Source organism: Dama dama, chromosome 2, assembly GCF_033118175.1.
Source record: "Dama dama isolate Ldn47 chromosome 2, ASM3311817v1, whole genome shotgun sequence".
Lineage (NCBI taxonomy): Eukaryota > Metazoa > Chordata > Mammalia > Artiodactyla > Cervidae > Dama > Dama dama.
This window is the reverse complement of record NC_083682.1, coordinates 6,572,761-6,586,871: the sequence shown is the minus strand read 5'-3', so window position 1 is coordinate 6,586,871 and position 14,111 is coordinate 6,572,761. Positions and strand designations below refer to the sequence as shown.

The 14,111-nt window shown below is 54.9% G+C and overlaps 1 protein-coding gene across 1 annotated transcript; it reads right to left on the bottom strand.

The window, feature by feature from the left end:
- Positions 1–9,956: 9,956 nt before the first annotated feature.
- Positions 9,957–12,563, bottom strand: CD248 (CD248 molecule). The gene has a single exon (XM_061163188.1). It carries the CDS (start codon positions 12,561–12,563, stop codon positions 10,239–10,241), a length of 2,325 nt encoding a protein of 774 aa, XP_061019171.1. The 3' UTR covers positions 9,957–10,238.
- Between the last annotated feature and the right edge of the window lie 1,548 nt (positions 12,564–14,111).

Genomic DNA, 14,111 nt, shown 5'->3' with positions numbered 1-14,111 from the left:
TTAAAAAATAAACTTAAAAAAAAAGACAAGCTTAATAAAAAAATAAAATAAAATTCAGCATTTAAAAAACTAAGATCGTGGCATCCGGTCCCATCACTTCATGGCAAATAGTTGGCGAAAAAGTAGAAACAGTGATAGATTTTATTTTCCTGGGCTCCAAAATCACTGTGGACACTGACTGCAGCCACAAAATTAAAAGACGCTTGCTTCTTGGAAGAAAAGCTATGACAAACCTAGACAGCATATTAAAAAGCAGAGGCATTGCTTTGCTGACAAAGGTCTGTATAATCTAAGCTATGGTTTTTCTGGTAGTTGTGTATAGATGTGAGAGATGGACCATAAAGAAGGCTGAGCACTGAAGAACTGATGCTTTCGAAATGCGGTGCTGGAGAAGACTCTTGAGAGCTCACTGGACAGCAAGGAGATTAGACCAGTCAATCCTAAAGGAAATCACTCCTGAATATCATTGGAAGGACTGATGCTGAAGCTGAAACTCCAATACTTTGGCCACCTGATGTGAAGAACTAACTCATTGGAAAAGACCCTGATGCTGGGAAAGATTGAAGGCAGGAGGAAAATGGGGTGACAGAGGATGAGACAGTTGGATGGCATCACTGACTCAATGGACATGAGTTTGAGCAAATTCTGGGAGACAGCGAAGGACCAGGAAGCCTGGCATGCTATGGGGTGCATGGGGTCACAGAGTCAGACGCAACTTAGCAACTGGACAACAACAAATCTTCAGTTCCAGGGTCGGTTTGTTTCCATTTCTTGCGGGCAGCTTATGTTAGGGCTACAGTCTGGCCACCATGCAGTTAGCTTCTCCGCCTGGTTGGGGTTTCAGTATCCACAAGACAGCTCACAGGAGATGGCTCAGAATATTATCTATAGGCCTTGAGAAGAAACTAAAGGTCCTTGTCTATGCTTAATGACTAAACTATTGTGATTTGATCTCCTCTGACTGTTTTCCTTTGTTTCTGCATGTTCTCACTTCTCTCATTAAACTTAATCTTCAGCTAAAAATTTTCCACAGACAAACTCAGGCAGAAGAAATGGGGGACAAGGACCATAGGATCCTTGGTCCAGTTTCAGGAGGGGAATTCCCCAGTGATCCTGTGGTTGGGACTCGGTACTCTCACTGCCAGGGGCCCAGGTTTGATCCCTGGTCGAGGAACTAAGATCCCACAAACTGAGTGACGTGGCCAAAAAAGCAAAAAGAGAATTAGAGTTCCCCTTGTGCAAGAAGGTGGGTGGCAGCTTTGGTCATTTCAGGGACCCCCAACCGTGGGGTAAAATGGAAACTCCAATCTCCATTTTCATCCTGACCCTCTGCCTTGAGCTCTGATTCATGCACCCAAGTGTCTTCCTGTCTGATTCAGACCCACTTGGGTGACCTCCAAATGCTGCAAATGCAACACAGCCCACATTGAATATCATCCATCTTTCCCAAGGGGCTGCTTCTCGCGGTCTCCTCCTCCATGAACGGCACCACCAGGGGGAGCCAAAACCTGGCGCCACCATCCTCCGAGCTTCATCTTCAGCCAGTCACTGGATCTGGTCCAAATCCACTCTCCAGCCACCTCTCAACTGTACTGTCTCCTCCCATCCGAACTCTGCTTCTGCCTTGGTTCAGATCACCACCCTCTCCTGCCTGGGCAGGGCCTTGAGTGGTATCACCTTTTCTATTTCTTTTTTCTCCAGTTTTGTTGAGATATAATTGGCATACAGGTCTTTCCAGGAGTCATGTATGGATGTGAGAGCTGGACAGTAAAGAAAGCAGAGCATCGAAGAATTGGCGCTTTCGAACTGTGGTGCTGGAGAAGACTCTTGAGGGTCCCTTGGACTGCAAGGAGATCAAACCAGTCAATATTAGAGAAAATCAACCCTGAATACTCTTTAGAAGAACTGGCCCTGAAGCTGAAACTCCAACACTTTGGCCACCTGATGTGAAGAGCTGACTTATTGGAAAAGACCCTGATGCTGGGAAAGATTGAAGGCAGGAGGAGAAGGGGACAACAGAAGATGAGATGGTTGGATGGCATCACCGACTCAAAGGACATGAGTTTGAGTAAACTCTGGGAGTTGGTGATAGACAGGGAAGCCTGGCATGCTGTAGTCCATGGGGTCATGAAGAGTCAGACACGACTGGGTGACTGAACAATAACTGTATGCGTTTAAGGTGTATAGCATAATGATTTGACTTACAATGTTAAAAAAATAGAAAAATATTTCCCTTGTGATAATATTCTAAGAACTCTTAGAATTTATTCTCTTAACAACTTTCATGTATAGCATACAGCAGTGTTAATTATCTTGTCATGCTGTACATCACATCCCTAGTACTTATTAATTTTATAACTGGAACATTGTACCTTTTGACTATATTAATCCAATTCGTTTTCCTCCCACCCCCCACTTCTGGTAAGTACAAATCTGATCTCTTCTTTTATGAGTTTGTTTGGTTTTGAAGTATGATTGATCTACAGCACTCTGTTAATTCACATGGCATACAACATAGTGATTCAATATTTGTATACATTTCAAAATAATCACCATGATAAGTCTAGCTGTCACCTGTCAATTCAAAGCTATTACATAATTATTCACTGTATTCCCCACACTATATATTTCAGCCCCATGACTCATTTATGTTGTAACTGAAGGTCTGGACCTCTTCATCCCCTTCACCTATTTCTTTCCCTGCCCCCACCCCCCTCCTTATCTTACATAGTCTTATTGCTCTCCTTTTAGTTACTTTTGTGGAACTGAGCCCTTGTGGAGCATCTGATGCATAGTAGCGTCTTGATAAATACTGGACAAACGCGTTTGTTTTTTAGTGGCCAGTGGGTTCCCTGGCCTCCATTTGAACCCTTCCCCCTGTAATAACCCTTGTTCACATGGGGATACATGGCTCAGCATGTGTCTAAATGTCCTAAGTTACACATTCAGGAACCAGGAAAATAACCCAAGATGGGTCCCTTGTGAGCAAGTTCTGTGGTACAGCATCCACTAGGAAGAAAATAAAAATCTATTCTTTTATTATTTCCTTATTAGTGAGAGAAACTGCCACTTAGCAGTTGACTGCTGCTTTCAACCAAGCTGCTGGGTCTGTAATCTGGAGCCTTCCCCTGCTCTTCAACCAACAAAATTACAGGCAAGTGGTGCAAGAAAGGGCAAATGGATGCTTGGAATGTAAATTCTAGGCAAAGTCTCAAAGACTCTGAGACTGGCTGGAGTAGCCTGATCGCACTGCTCCTGAATCCCTGTTCCGTCCTCCAAGCTACCCCAGCTTCTGCTTGTTTCCAGGCCTGAATTTCATCCCACATTAACCCCACAGCTTCCAGTGTCTTACAAAGATTCCCTTCTGTTTTGCTTGCCATCAAAGGATGCTGACTCGCTGGGAGCCAAGGTACCCCTGGAAGGTGAGCATTTGAGACCTCCTCTCCTTTGGGGATTCAGAGTGATTCAATAGCCCCAGATGGCTGGAGATGAACTTGAATTGTGATCAGATGGCAGGAAAGAACCTCAAGGGACCCCAAGAGGGAGGAGTAGCTAGACACAAATTCGTACAGGGTCTGATGCTTCCTAGATGAAAAGGTCAACATCATCTCATGAAACACAGAAACATCTCGTGACCCGGGCCTTCACTCCCGAGGCTGTGACAGCTTGTATCCACACACTGTCCCCTCCGGTCCCATAGCCATGTGACCAGGAAAGACTGCTTCGTGTAAATCGGGAGCAATAGCACCTCTCCCTGCTGTTTGGATGGCAGCAGGAGGTGGTGGCAAGTTCTCACTAACAAAACAAGCTGACAATAAAAAGCAGACTTTATCATCTCTCCTACCGGGCGCTCCACCACAGGACCAGCTTGCTGTGGCTAGAGGGATCTCGCACCAACTTGGAACAGTTTTTCTGGTCCCCAAGTATGGTCAGCAGAATGATGGCCCCAAATATGCCCAGGTTCTAATCCCTGGAACCTGTGCGTATGTTATCTTATACAGAAAAAGGGACTCTGCAGATGTGATTAAGGTTAGAACCTTGAAAGGGGAGATTATTATCCTGAAATATACAGGTGGAGCACCCATTTTAATCAGTCTTTTGAAGCTTTTTTTTTTTTTTTTTAATTTTTGATTGCTTCGAGTGGCACCCAGGATCTTAGTTCTCCAGCCAGGGATCAAACCCATGTCCCTGCACTGTGAGGACAGAGTCTTAACCACTGAACCACTTTGTTTTTGTGAGCATGCATGCTTAGTCGCTCAGTTGTGTCCGACTCTTTGCGACCCCGTGGACTGCAGCCCGCCAGGCTCCTCTGTCCATGGGAATTCTCCAGGTAAGAATACTGGAGTGGGTTGCCAAGCCCTCCTTTAGGGAATCTTCCCATCCCACGGACTGAACTCAGGTCTCCCACACTGCAGGTAGATTCTTTACCATCTGGACCACCAGGGAAGCCCTCTTTTTTCCTGGGGGCTTTTTTAATCAGCCTATTTTCAGTGGCCACTGAGAGTGGAGAATCTCTGGGACCTGGTGACACATCAGTCTGTGGGGTAGGCAGCTCACAAGTGGGATAGACTGATATTACAATTCTGTTCTCCAAAGCCTTGGAATTTTTTCCTCTGTATTGTTCCAAGGAAGCCTGACTCTTCCCAACATGAGGCCAGTGCTCAGCTGGGGCTGCAGTGAGTCCTCTGACAAAGCTTCTGTCGGATGCCTGCATTACAGCAAGAAAATCCAGCTTCCCATAACGCCCTCTGAGACCATCCATGAGTCAAGACCTAAACCTTTACTTTTTGGCTGCCTGGTTTTAAGAGTTCATCCCCCAAAGCCAGGTCTGCCTCTTCTCCATAGGCTTCTGTCATTCCTCTTGGGTGTGATATGTCTTCCTAATTTGATTCTGCCCACCACCCACACCCATTTTGTTTTCATTTTCCATCTTCTCCTTAGCTACCATGGGACCAACCTGGCAAGAGAGTAGAGCGAGGGGGAGGGGGAGGGTTACAGGCACCCGCAACCTCACACACCTTCTTCCCCGTCCTTGTACGTGTTCTCAGTCAGAATCCTGGCATCTAACAAGATCCTGTCTTTGATGTAGGGCCCATGCACTGCAGCAAACTCATGGGGTGCCATGAAATATTATAGAACTTTGAGGGAAAGACAGAGACACTGGACATCTGTCAGACAACTGGCAAGCTGCTAGCTTGAGGCCGTTCACAGTTTCAACATCGGATTGCACCACATTCCTTTCGATGACATAATCTCTTTGCACAGCTGGAATTTTGGCAGCTGCCATGATAAAAAGCAAGTACCGCAGCGAAAGTCAATGCCGAACAGGAAATGAAGGTGACGATGTCCAGTCGGATTCCAAGTTTTGAGAAGTGGTGCACACACCCGACCAGCAAGCGACTATGGTCATTTAAGAATAAAATATTGTTGTATCTTCCAATATCTCTATATTATTTTCTCAAATGACTACTGAAGTATTAAAACACAAGCATGTGTTACATTGTTTATATCTAACTATTTACTAAATGGAACTGTTGGGTGACCAAGGGACTCCATGAAAAAATCAAGTGAGACACTCAGGACATGGTAAACTGACAATGTTTGGGAACCTTTACTGTAGGGACTTGGTGGGCGTGAGATGTCAGTTTCTGGGGATTCAGCTCTCCCACAATCAGTTTCTGGATTCTGCCAGCTAAAATAGATAGCACTTCCTGTAGGAGGTTCATGCAGCCACCTTGAAGGTCCTCACCAGCTTCCAGAAAGAGATCTGTCTCTCCTCATAGAGTTCTTTCTTTTCTCCAACAGATTATTGTGGCTATCATGGGCATTATAGTATGCCCATTTTTCAAATGAGGAATGGTTAGGGAATCTGCCTAAAGCCTGCAACCCTCAAGCAGTAGAGCTGGAATGGAAGCAAGCCTGTCTGGTGCAGGGTGCCTGGTCTTAACCACTGCTAATTTGTCTCCTGGAGAGAAATTCCCAAACTCAATCAAAACCACGCTAAAATCATGGCCAATCTCAGAGACCCTAAAGCTGCACCTGTTCTGGGCCCCTTGTCTGGATCTTACCAGGTCACAGGCAATGCCTCAGTTAGAATTATCATTCATCAAAACCACAACTGACTGTGAGGAAGGCTTCACTCACCCCCCACACCCAATCACAGCATGATCAGCCTGGGAGCCCACATCCTGCAGCTTTACCCCCAAAAGCAAGTTCCTTGGGAGGCGGGCATTTCTGGACCAGAGACATGGCTGTCACTATTCACTGGCTCTGCTCTAGGGGTGAAATCATAGAATTGGATTCAAACCTCCACTTACTAACTCGATCAAATTGGGCAGGGCTTAACACAGGTACTCAGGCAAGTGCTTTCAGCTTCTTCATGCATAAACTGAGGTAAAACTAGCACTTCTTTTTTTTTTTTTTTTAAACTAGCACTTCTTTGGGATTGTTATGGCTCTTAAATATTTTTTAACACTATGGTCCTTAAACGATTCTTAAATGCAAATCCATTAGAATTGGGCTAGGCATAAAATAAGCACTGCACGCATCTACTATTGTTTTCATTATTATTTGGCACCAAGCCCCACGTGCATTGGTAGATGCCAGGACACCAGGACTGGAATACCCCCTGGAAGCCATCCCACACCTGAGTCCCACGTTTGTCCGGGGTGGCTCTGAAGCAGGGGGTGCTGGCACCGAGTTGTGCTCAGTAGGTGTTACTTTCATTCCCCTCAACTTTACTCCCTGGTCTGTCCCAATATTGTTTGAATAACATTTTATTGAGTTCCTAGCACTGAACTGAGATCTCCTGGCTTCCTGGAGTCCCCAACTAGTGTGGGAGTCAGCAGACTAATATTTTCAAATGTAGAGATGAGCACTGATAAACAGGACGGCCTTGAACTCAATCCTACTCCAAAAAACTGTGACTCTCAGATCCCAACTGAGGACTTCTGAGCCCAAACCCACTCCCTCCTGCCATACACACCTCCCCCCAAGAACGGTGTGGACACTTTCAAGCTAGTGAGGAGGAGGGACCTAGCCCTAACAATTCTTGGTCCCCAGGTGAGAGGTTGTGCTTTCCTCCCTGGGAAACAGGATTCGAGAGGATGGACAGCAAGCTGCTAAAGACACAGAGACCACTCAGCTTGACGGCCAGGGTGAAGCCCTCTCGGTGTCTTCCAAACACTATGAGAGCAGATCTGCTGTTCTGCTGGGGGGAGTCGGCAGATATTAGAGTTACACAAACATTTAACCAGAGAAGCAACTGTTCATTGAGCAGCGTTGTGCTTTCCTGTGCAAGCGCCGAAGACAGGCGGCGCCAAAGGCCCACTTCTGGACGCCGTCCGCCGGACTCCTGACAACTGACTCGGAGCGCACTCTAGAGAACCCGCGATCTTGACGACTAGAAACCGGGGGCAGGGAAGGAGAGAGCGCCAGGGCCGGCTCCAACGGCATCCTGGTCTCGATCACACCCAGAGGCAGTGAGCGACCTCGGAGAGTGCCGGGTCGGGAGCGGCCGCGACTTCGGTCCCTAGAAGGCGGCGCCTGACGGTGGGCGGGGCTGTAATTAACGAGAGGCGGAACCCGACGTTGGGTTCCGTTCTCTGCGTGGTTGATGCTCGTGTTCAAAGCCCGAGAGACGAGCGCTGTCTGGGTGGGCGGATTCCCGGGCATTTTTAGCAGGAGGGACCTGGGGCTCTTTAGAGGTGGGCAATGGCCAGCTCATTATCTCAGTGTGAAGGGAAGGTGTGTTAGCCAGATGTGGGCGGAGCTCTTCCCTGGGGAGGCCGGCTTGGGGCCCCGCCTCCGCGATTGGGGGGGGGGGAAACTCGGGGAAGGGGCGTGGCTTGTAACGGGGTGGGGCGTAGCCTGAAGAGGAAGGAAACGAGTAAACTCGTGGAGAGCGGAGTTTTCATCTCTCCCGGACAGAATTAGTGTCTCTGCGGGACTGACTCCCTGCACTCGTGGACCTAGTCCCCAGCTCAACAAAAGGCGGAGCTGCGTGAAGAAAATGTGTTAACTCTGGACGGAGTTCAGAGCACCTTGAAGTGAGAACTAATCATTGCCAGTCTCAAAAATAAAAAAAATAACAATTGCCAGTCTCCCAGTGCAAGCCGCACTTAGGAGGCGGGGCTTAAGGCCCAGGTGGGCGGGACCTAGTAACCGCCTCGGCCTGGGCGGAGCTAGAGAGGAGGGGCGGGGCAACCGTTCGGAAGAATCTCTGAGCTGGCAGGGGGCGAGGCTTGCGGCTTTGGTGGGCGTGACCTCCGGAGAGTTCCCGAGGGGACGCTAGCCGGCCGTGGGTGGGCGTGGCTCGAAGCTCCGAGAGACCCGGCTGATAGCGCAGACCCGGGGCGCTCCTGGAGGAGGCGGGGCCGGAGCCAGTGGGCGGAGCCTGAGCTCAGCTCCGGGTCTAGGCGGAGCCCCACTGCAGCGCTAGTGGGGGCTCTGCCCTGGGAGGCCGTCTGTTTAGGCCCGCACGCAGCTCCGCATCTGGTGCTCATTACAGGATGACAAAGAACCGGCTCTGGGCCCCCTGCCCCACTCCCATCCCCGCCCTCTGACAGCAGTGCTTTTAACTCCTTCCTGCCCTCGAGGCTCTCTGGATCGCCTGCCCAGGGTCACAGGAGGGAATTCCAGTCCTTCCCGTCCTGGCGGGCTTTGCCACCCCCACAGGCCGTGCTCCCTACCTTCTCCTCCGATCTAACTGTTTGGGACACCCCTCGACCCCCCACTCCCATCCAGTGAATCTCTCTGGCTGCACCTCCGACGTTAAAACCTTGGGAGGGATCTGGTAGGGGCGTCTGGTTTGAGTTAAGAGGAACGTGAGAGCGGAGTGGGGGGGGCGGTGCGCAGCTTTCCCTCCGCCCCCTCCGCGCCGCCCCCCACCCCGCGCCCCGATTCGTCCCAACTCCCATCTCCCCTCTCCGAGTCCCGTGGGGCCCAGCTGAATCTCCCAACCCAGGCCCAGCCCCTGGGGGTCATAGGGTAGCGAAGGGCACTGCGTAGGGAAGGGAACTCTGGACCACCCCTCCTCGCCTGCCCGGGTGGTCGTGGTGGTTCTCTTCCGTCCTAATTAGAGGTCCCTTAGAAACTGCAACTGAAAAATTACAGAGGTGGTGGGATCCGGCGCCTCCCCCTCCCAGTTCCCGCCTCTCGCAGTCCCCAAGGCAATGAGCCCAGGATGAGGGAGGTTGCTGGGTCCCCACAGGCTGTGATGATTTTGGTTTGTTTTTTTTTACCATCCCCTCCTCCCGTTCACGGACAGCTCAGCTTGGAGGAGCCCGAACCTTTCTCAGCCTGGGGTCTCCCTGACCCAGCACCATGCACACAGAAAGGCTCCGAGCTGCTCAAGCCGCCGAGGCCTTGCTTAGGAGGCTGCCTGGGGAGCTGGGTGTGGGACCTCTCACCTGGGTTCCTTGCTCTCTCCAGCCCTGCCTTCTAGACTCTCCCCAAGGCGTGCTCCTGAGCACCTACAACCCAGAGGCTGACAACTCCCTTGACTCTGAGCCCAGCCACCAGCTTCTGCAGCCTTCAGGGAGAGGAAGGACAGTACAAGCAGAAAGTCAGAGAAGCTCACCCTCGGGGGCCCCCTGCACTCCCCAGAATCACCCAGCCTAGAGCTTACCTTTGACCCCCAAGTCCCAGCTTGGCTCCAGGTCAGCAGAAGCCCTCATTTCAGACTCAGTCCCACCTTCTAAGAGTTTTGGTTAAAAGAGGAACAAACATGAAATTCTCTTCATGGCAAACCTCCCACTCCTAGGCTCACTGTGTGACCTTGGGCAAGGTTCTGCCCTCTCTGGTTTCCTGTTTCCCTGAGAATCTCTAAAACATACCCTCCCTTAAGGAGTCTTACCTTATTTCCTTGGGGACCCAAACAAGCTGAAGGAAGATCCCCTCCTTTTTTTCTGAGTCCTCCCAGACCCTCCCCTCAGGCACCAATGGGGATCAGAAGCTTTGGGTGAGGTTGGCACCCCCTTTATTGGAGAAGTCCCCAGCACCCACCCCCTGAGGTCCTGGGGGCCTCGGCATCTCCTCCACCGTGAGTGCTGGGCCAAGAAAACAGAGTTCCCAAGAGTCGAGTCTAGTGGCTGGCTGAGAGAGGAGCCTGGCTGGGCCCGGGGGAGCAGGAAGCTTTCTGTCCAGCTGGGCAGCCCCATGGGTCCCTGGTGCAGCCTGGGCCATGAGTCCAATGTATGCCCCTTCCCCTTCACCCCACGGGGGGGGGCTGCACCCCATCACACGCTGGTTCTGCAGGTCTGCACCCCCGTGAGGCTGCCCCGGTGGGGCGCGGGTTCCGTTGGGCCCTTGCTCCCGGCGTGGGTGACCCAGCGATAGCAGTCGGTCACGCGCTTGTTGGGCGCGTGGGGGCCACAGCGGGTACAGTACACGATGCCCAGTGCAAGTAGAACCACCAAGAAGACGCATGTTGGCACTAGGAGTGCCACCAGGAGCCACCGGTCATCCCTCCGGCTTCGGCCAGCTGGACTGGCCTCCCCTAGGGCTGGAGGAGCTGATGTGGGGGCCGCCGAGGGCAGCCATGGAGCCAGACTGGGGTCAGGAGTGCCTTCCCTTGGGACTTGTGGGGCTTTGGAGTGGGGGTGTGGAGTGCTGGTGAGTGAGGAGGTCTGGCTAGTGGAGCTCCGAGGGGGCAGAGGAGTGTGGAAGGCTGGGGGCTGGGAGGCCGCAGGCACAGGCGCTTGATGGGCAGGGGGCACAGGGGACCTGAAAGCGGTGGTCCGAGAAGGCTGGACGGTAGAAGTAACGGGATGGTGGCCGGCCTGGGCTTTGAGGATCGGGACATCTGGGGTCACAGGGGGTTGAGGGGGACTGGAGGTGGTGACCAGAGGGGTGTGGTTAGCTGGGATTCGAGGCAAACGCGTGGTGTTCTGGGTATCAACGACCTGGGTGTCTGGGAACATGGGGGACTGGTGAACGGGGAAGAGCTTGGGATATTTGGCTGAGGCCACTGGGGGCTGGTGGGCAGGGGTCGGTCCTGGCTGTGCGGCAGATATAATGAGGGGTCGGTGGGCAGAAGGCAGGTCTGGGTAGTTGGCTGAGATCATGGGGAACTGGTGGTCAGAGGGCAAAGCTGGGTGTATGGCAGGGATCACGGGGGGCTGCGGGGCCGGAGCCAGGGGTGGGCGTGTGGCAGAGATAATAGCGGGTTGGTGGGCAGAAGGCAGTGGCGGGCGCGTGGCCGAGACCACCACAGGCCGGGTGACAGAGAGCACCGAAGGGTGGTGGGGGGCCCCGGGGGCACTAAGTGGGGGTGGCCAGGTGGGGTACAGGTAGGGCAGCCCTGGCTCCCCGTCCTCTGGGAAGCTAGGTCTGTAGGCCAGGTCAAAGTCGGATGACTGCGTGGCCTCCATCCATGGGATCCCAGGCATCTCTGTCCAGCCACCATCGAAGGCCTCCCAGGCTTCCTCTTCGTCCTCTTCCTCCTCCCCTTCATCCAGCAACCCATCCTCGAGGTCCTGGGATGCCCGGGCGCCCATGGCTCCAGCGGGGCTGCAGCTGATGCCATCAGCCTCCAGCTCGTGGCCCTCACTGCAGTAGCACTCGAAGCCACCGACGTAGTTGACACACATCTGCTGGCACACGCCGGCAATCTGGCACTCGTCCGTGTCCACGCAGCGGTGCGGCTCATCCTCGGCAGGCCGGAAACCCAGGCGACAGTGGCAGCTGTAGCCCTGAGGCCCTCCAGGCTCACACTGCTGCTCGCACGGGGCATGGGCACACGGGTCCTCGCAGCTGCGCCCGTCCGCTGCCAGCCGGAAGCCCTCGCTGCAGCGACAGGACACCCGACCGTCCGCCGCCTCGACGCACTCGTGTTCACAGCCCCCGTTGTCGGGGCCGCAGCCGGTACCGGGGCACAAGGGGCCTGTCCGCGACCAGCCCACGCCACCCTCAGGCTGCTTCACACAGAGCAGAGAGGCTTTTCTGCCAGCCTGGCACGGCACGGCAGCCACAGAGCCGAAGGGCAGCCACTCAAACTCCGCAGAGACCAGGTGGAAGGGCGTGGTGTAGACGGCTGGGCCGGCCTGGCCCACCTCCTCGGGCAGCGCGGGGCAGGAGCCCTCGAAGCCAAACTGGCACAGGTAACCATCGACGGCCAGCGTGCAAGAGCCCTCCAGCCAGCGATGCTCGCCACTTGCCTCCAGGGCGGCGCAGCGCTGGGCCGGGCAGGGCCCGCCTGTGGCAGGCTGGGCCCAGTTGGTGAAGGCAGTGTCCTGGTCCCCCGTGGTCCACGTGAAGCCGCGCAGCGGGCGCTGGGGCTGGCATTGCCGGGCCTGCCGCTGCAGCCCGATCCACAGCAGCCGGCTGGCCGGCCCGGAGCCCACCAGGCTGTCCACACGCCGAGCCTCCTCGAGGGTCCGCGGGGTGGCCAGGTCGCCCCCCAGCTCGCGGCAAGCCCGCCAGGCCTCCAGGAAAGTGCGGCGCCGCGGGAAGAGCGCATAACAGCTGCCCGGGGCGCAGGCAGCACGGGGCTCGGTGGCCCAGGGGGCCTGGCCCAGTGTGGGCACCGCGGCCGCCCAGGCCAGCAGCAGGCGCAGCAGCATCGCGACGCCCCCCGACTGGCCCGGGCCCGGCCGGCGGCGGCTCTTGACAGGGGGAGGGACTGGGGCCTCTGGTGGGCGGGCCGGGGGCGGGCCCGGGCCGGGCTCGGGCCTTGTAAGGAGTGGGGCTGGGGCCGCTGCCAGCTCCCTGCTCCCGCTCCCCCGGGGCCGCCAGAGCAGGAAGCTGTCGGGAGGGGGGCAGGGGTGGGGTGGGGTGCTGGGGGTGGGGGCGGGGGAGGGGATGAGGCTCAGCTAACGGGCTGGCGAGTCCGGGTAGGAGGCGGGAGGACCCCCAGAAACGTCCTGCGCCGTCTGGGGCTCTTGGAGGTGGGGTGAGGTCGTTCCCAGAGACTGACGGAGACCCGAGTGGGGATACACCGACCTCATCAAACCTGTGAACAGCCGCCCGTCCTGTGGGTGGAAACACGCTCTGACTCAGGCCCTCTCATCACACACGTGTATGCACTCTCTCTCAGACCCTGTCCCTCCGTCCCAGATCGGCCTCCGCTCTAACACGCTGACTCCTTTAGGTGTCCCTGTGAAAGGGAGGTGGCATCTACGGGCCCTAAGACGGGAAGTCCCTCAGGGTTTCCGGGTGCAGGGAAGTCGCGTGCAGCCCTGGGGTGTGGGAACCACCTGGATCACCCAGGCACCGGCATCCTCCGGCCTCATTTCTCTACAGGGCTCCTGCTGCTACCTCTGCCCTCAAGCCTCCTGGCTCCAGCTGGACGAGGGGTGGGGGCTGGGGGGAAGGAGGAGGGGCAGGGGGCTGCCCTCCCTTCACCTCTGCTCAGCCTGGGGCCCTGGGAACCTGGACTTAGAGGGGGCGGAGGCGGCCCCTAAACAGGAAATGCTTCTCTTGGGCTCCTGCTGCAGGAGGGCTGGGTGCGTGGGGGAGGGGGCCGGGCAGGGTGAGCAGGGCTGGCTGGGCCGACTGGGAGAGGCCGTGTGTGGGCACGGGGCACACAGTGATGCACACATGTGTGTGACACAGGCATCACATGTGTGGCGCCCTCCCTGCCCCCAGGGCCTGCTCTGTGGGCCTGGCTGGGGTCCTCTTCCCGCCCCTCCTGGAAGCCTCTAGAGGACTGTGTGCTGAGCACCAGCCTTCAGGATGGTCCCCCGGGGAGCTGTTTGCCATATTAACCCCTGCACACCCACTGCGCTCCTAGCAGGAATTTGAGCCAGGGCTGGAGACACGGAGAAGTTCTGCCCCTCCTTGTGCTGCCCCCGGACTGGCCTGGCTTCCCACTCTGCCCCTGACCTGCTGTGTGATGGCAGGAAGTGGCTCACCTTCTCTGGGTCTCCATTTTCATTACCTACAAAATGAGGGGAACGTGCCAGGCCCCTTCAGCTCAGCAGGGCTATTGTATCACTGCACTCAGTGTGTGCAAATGTGCTTTGTCAGCTGCAAAGCACAAGACAAATGTTCCTTACTCTTCTGAGCAAATCTGGGTGGGGGAGGGGGGGGGAGTGGAACCAGGGCATCCTTGCTAACCTTCTTGCAGTGGCAGGGCTGGCCCTGCAGACGCGGCCATTCGCCTGGAGAGA

Bases quoted from the DNA above. Each gene is read 5' to 3' on its own strand.
- CD248 (XM_061163188.1), bottom strand. From the start codon at position 12,563: ATGCTGCTGCGCCTGCTGCTGGCCTGGGCGGCCGCGGTGCCCACACTG.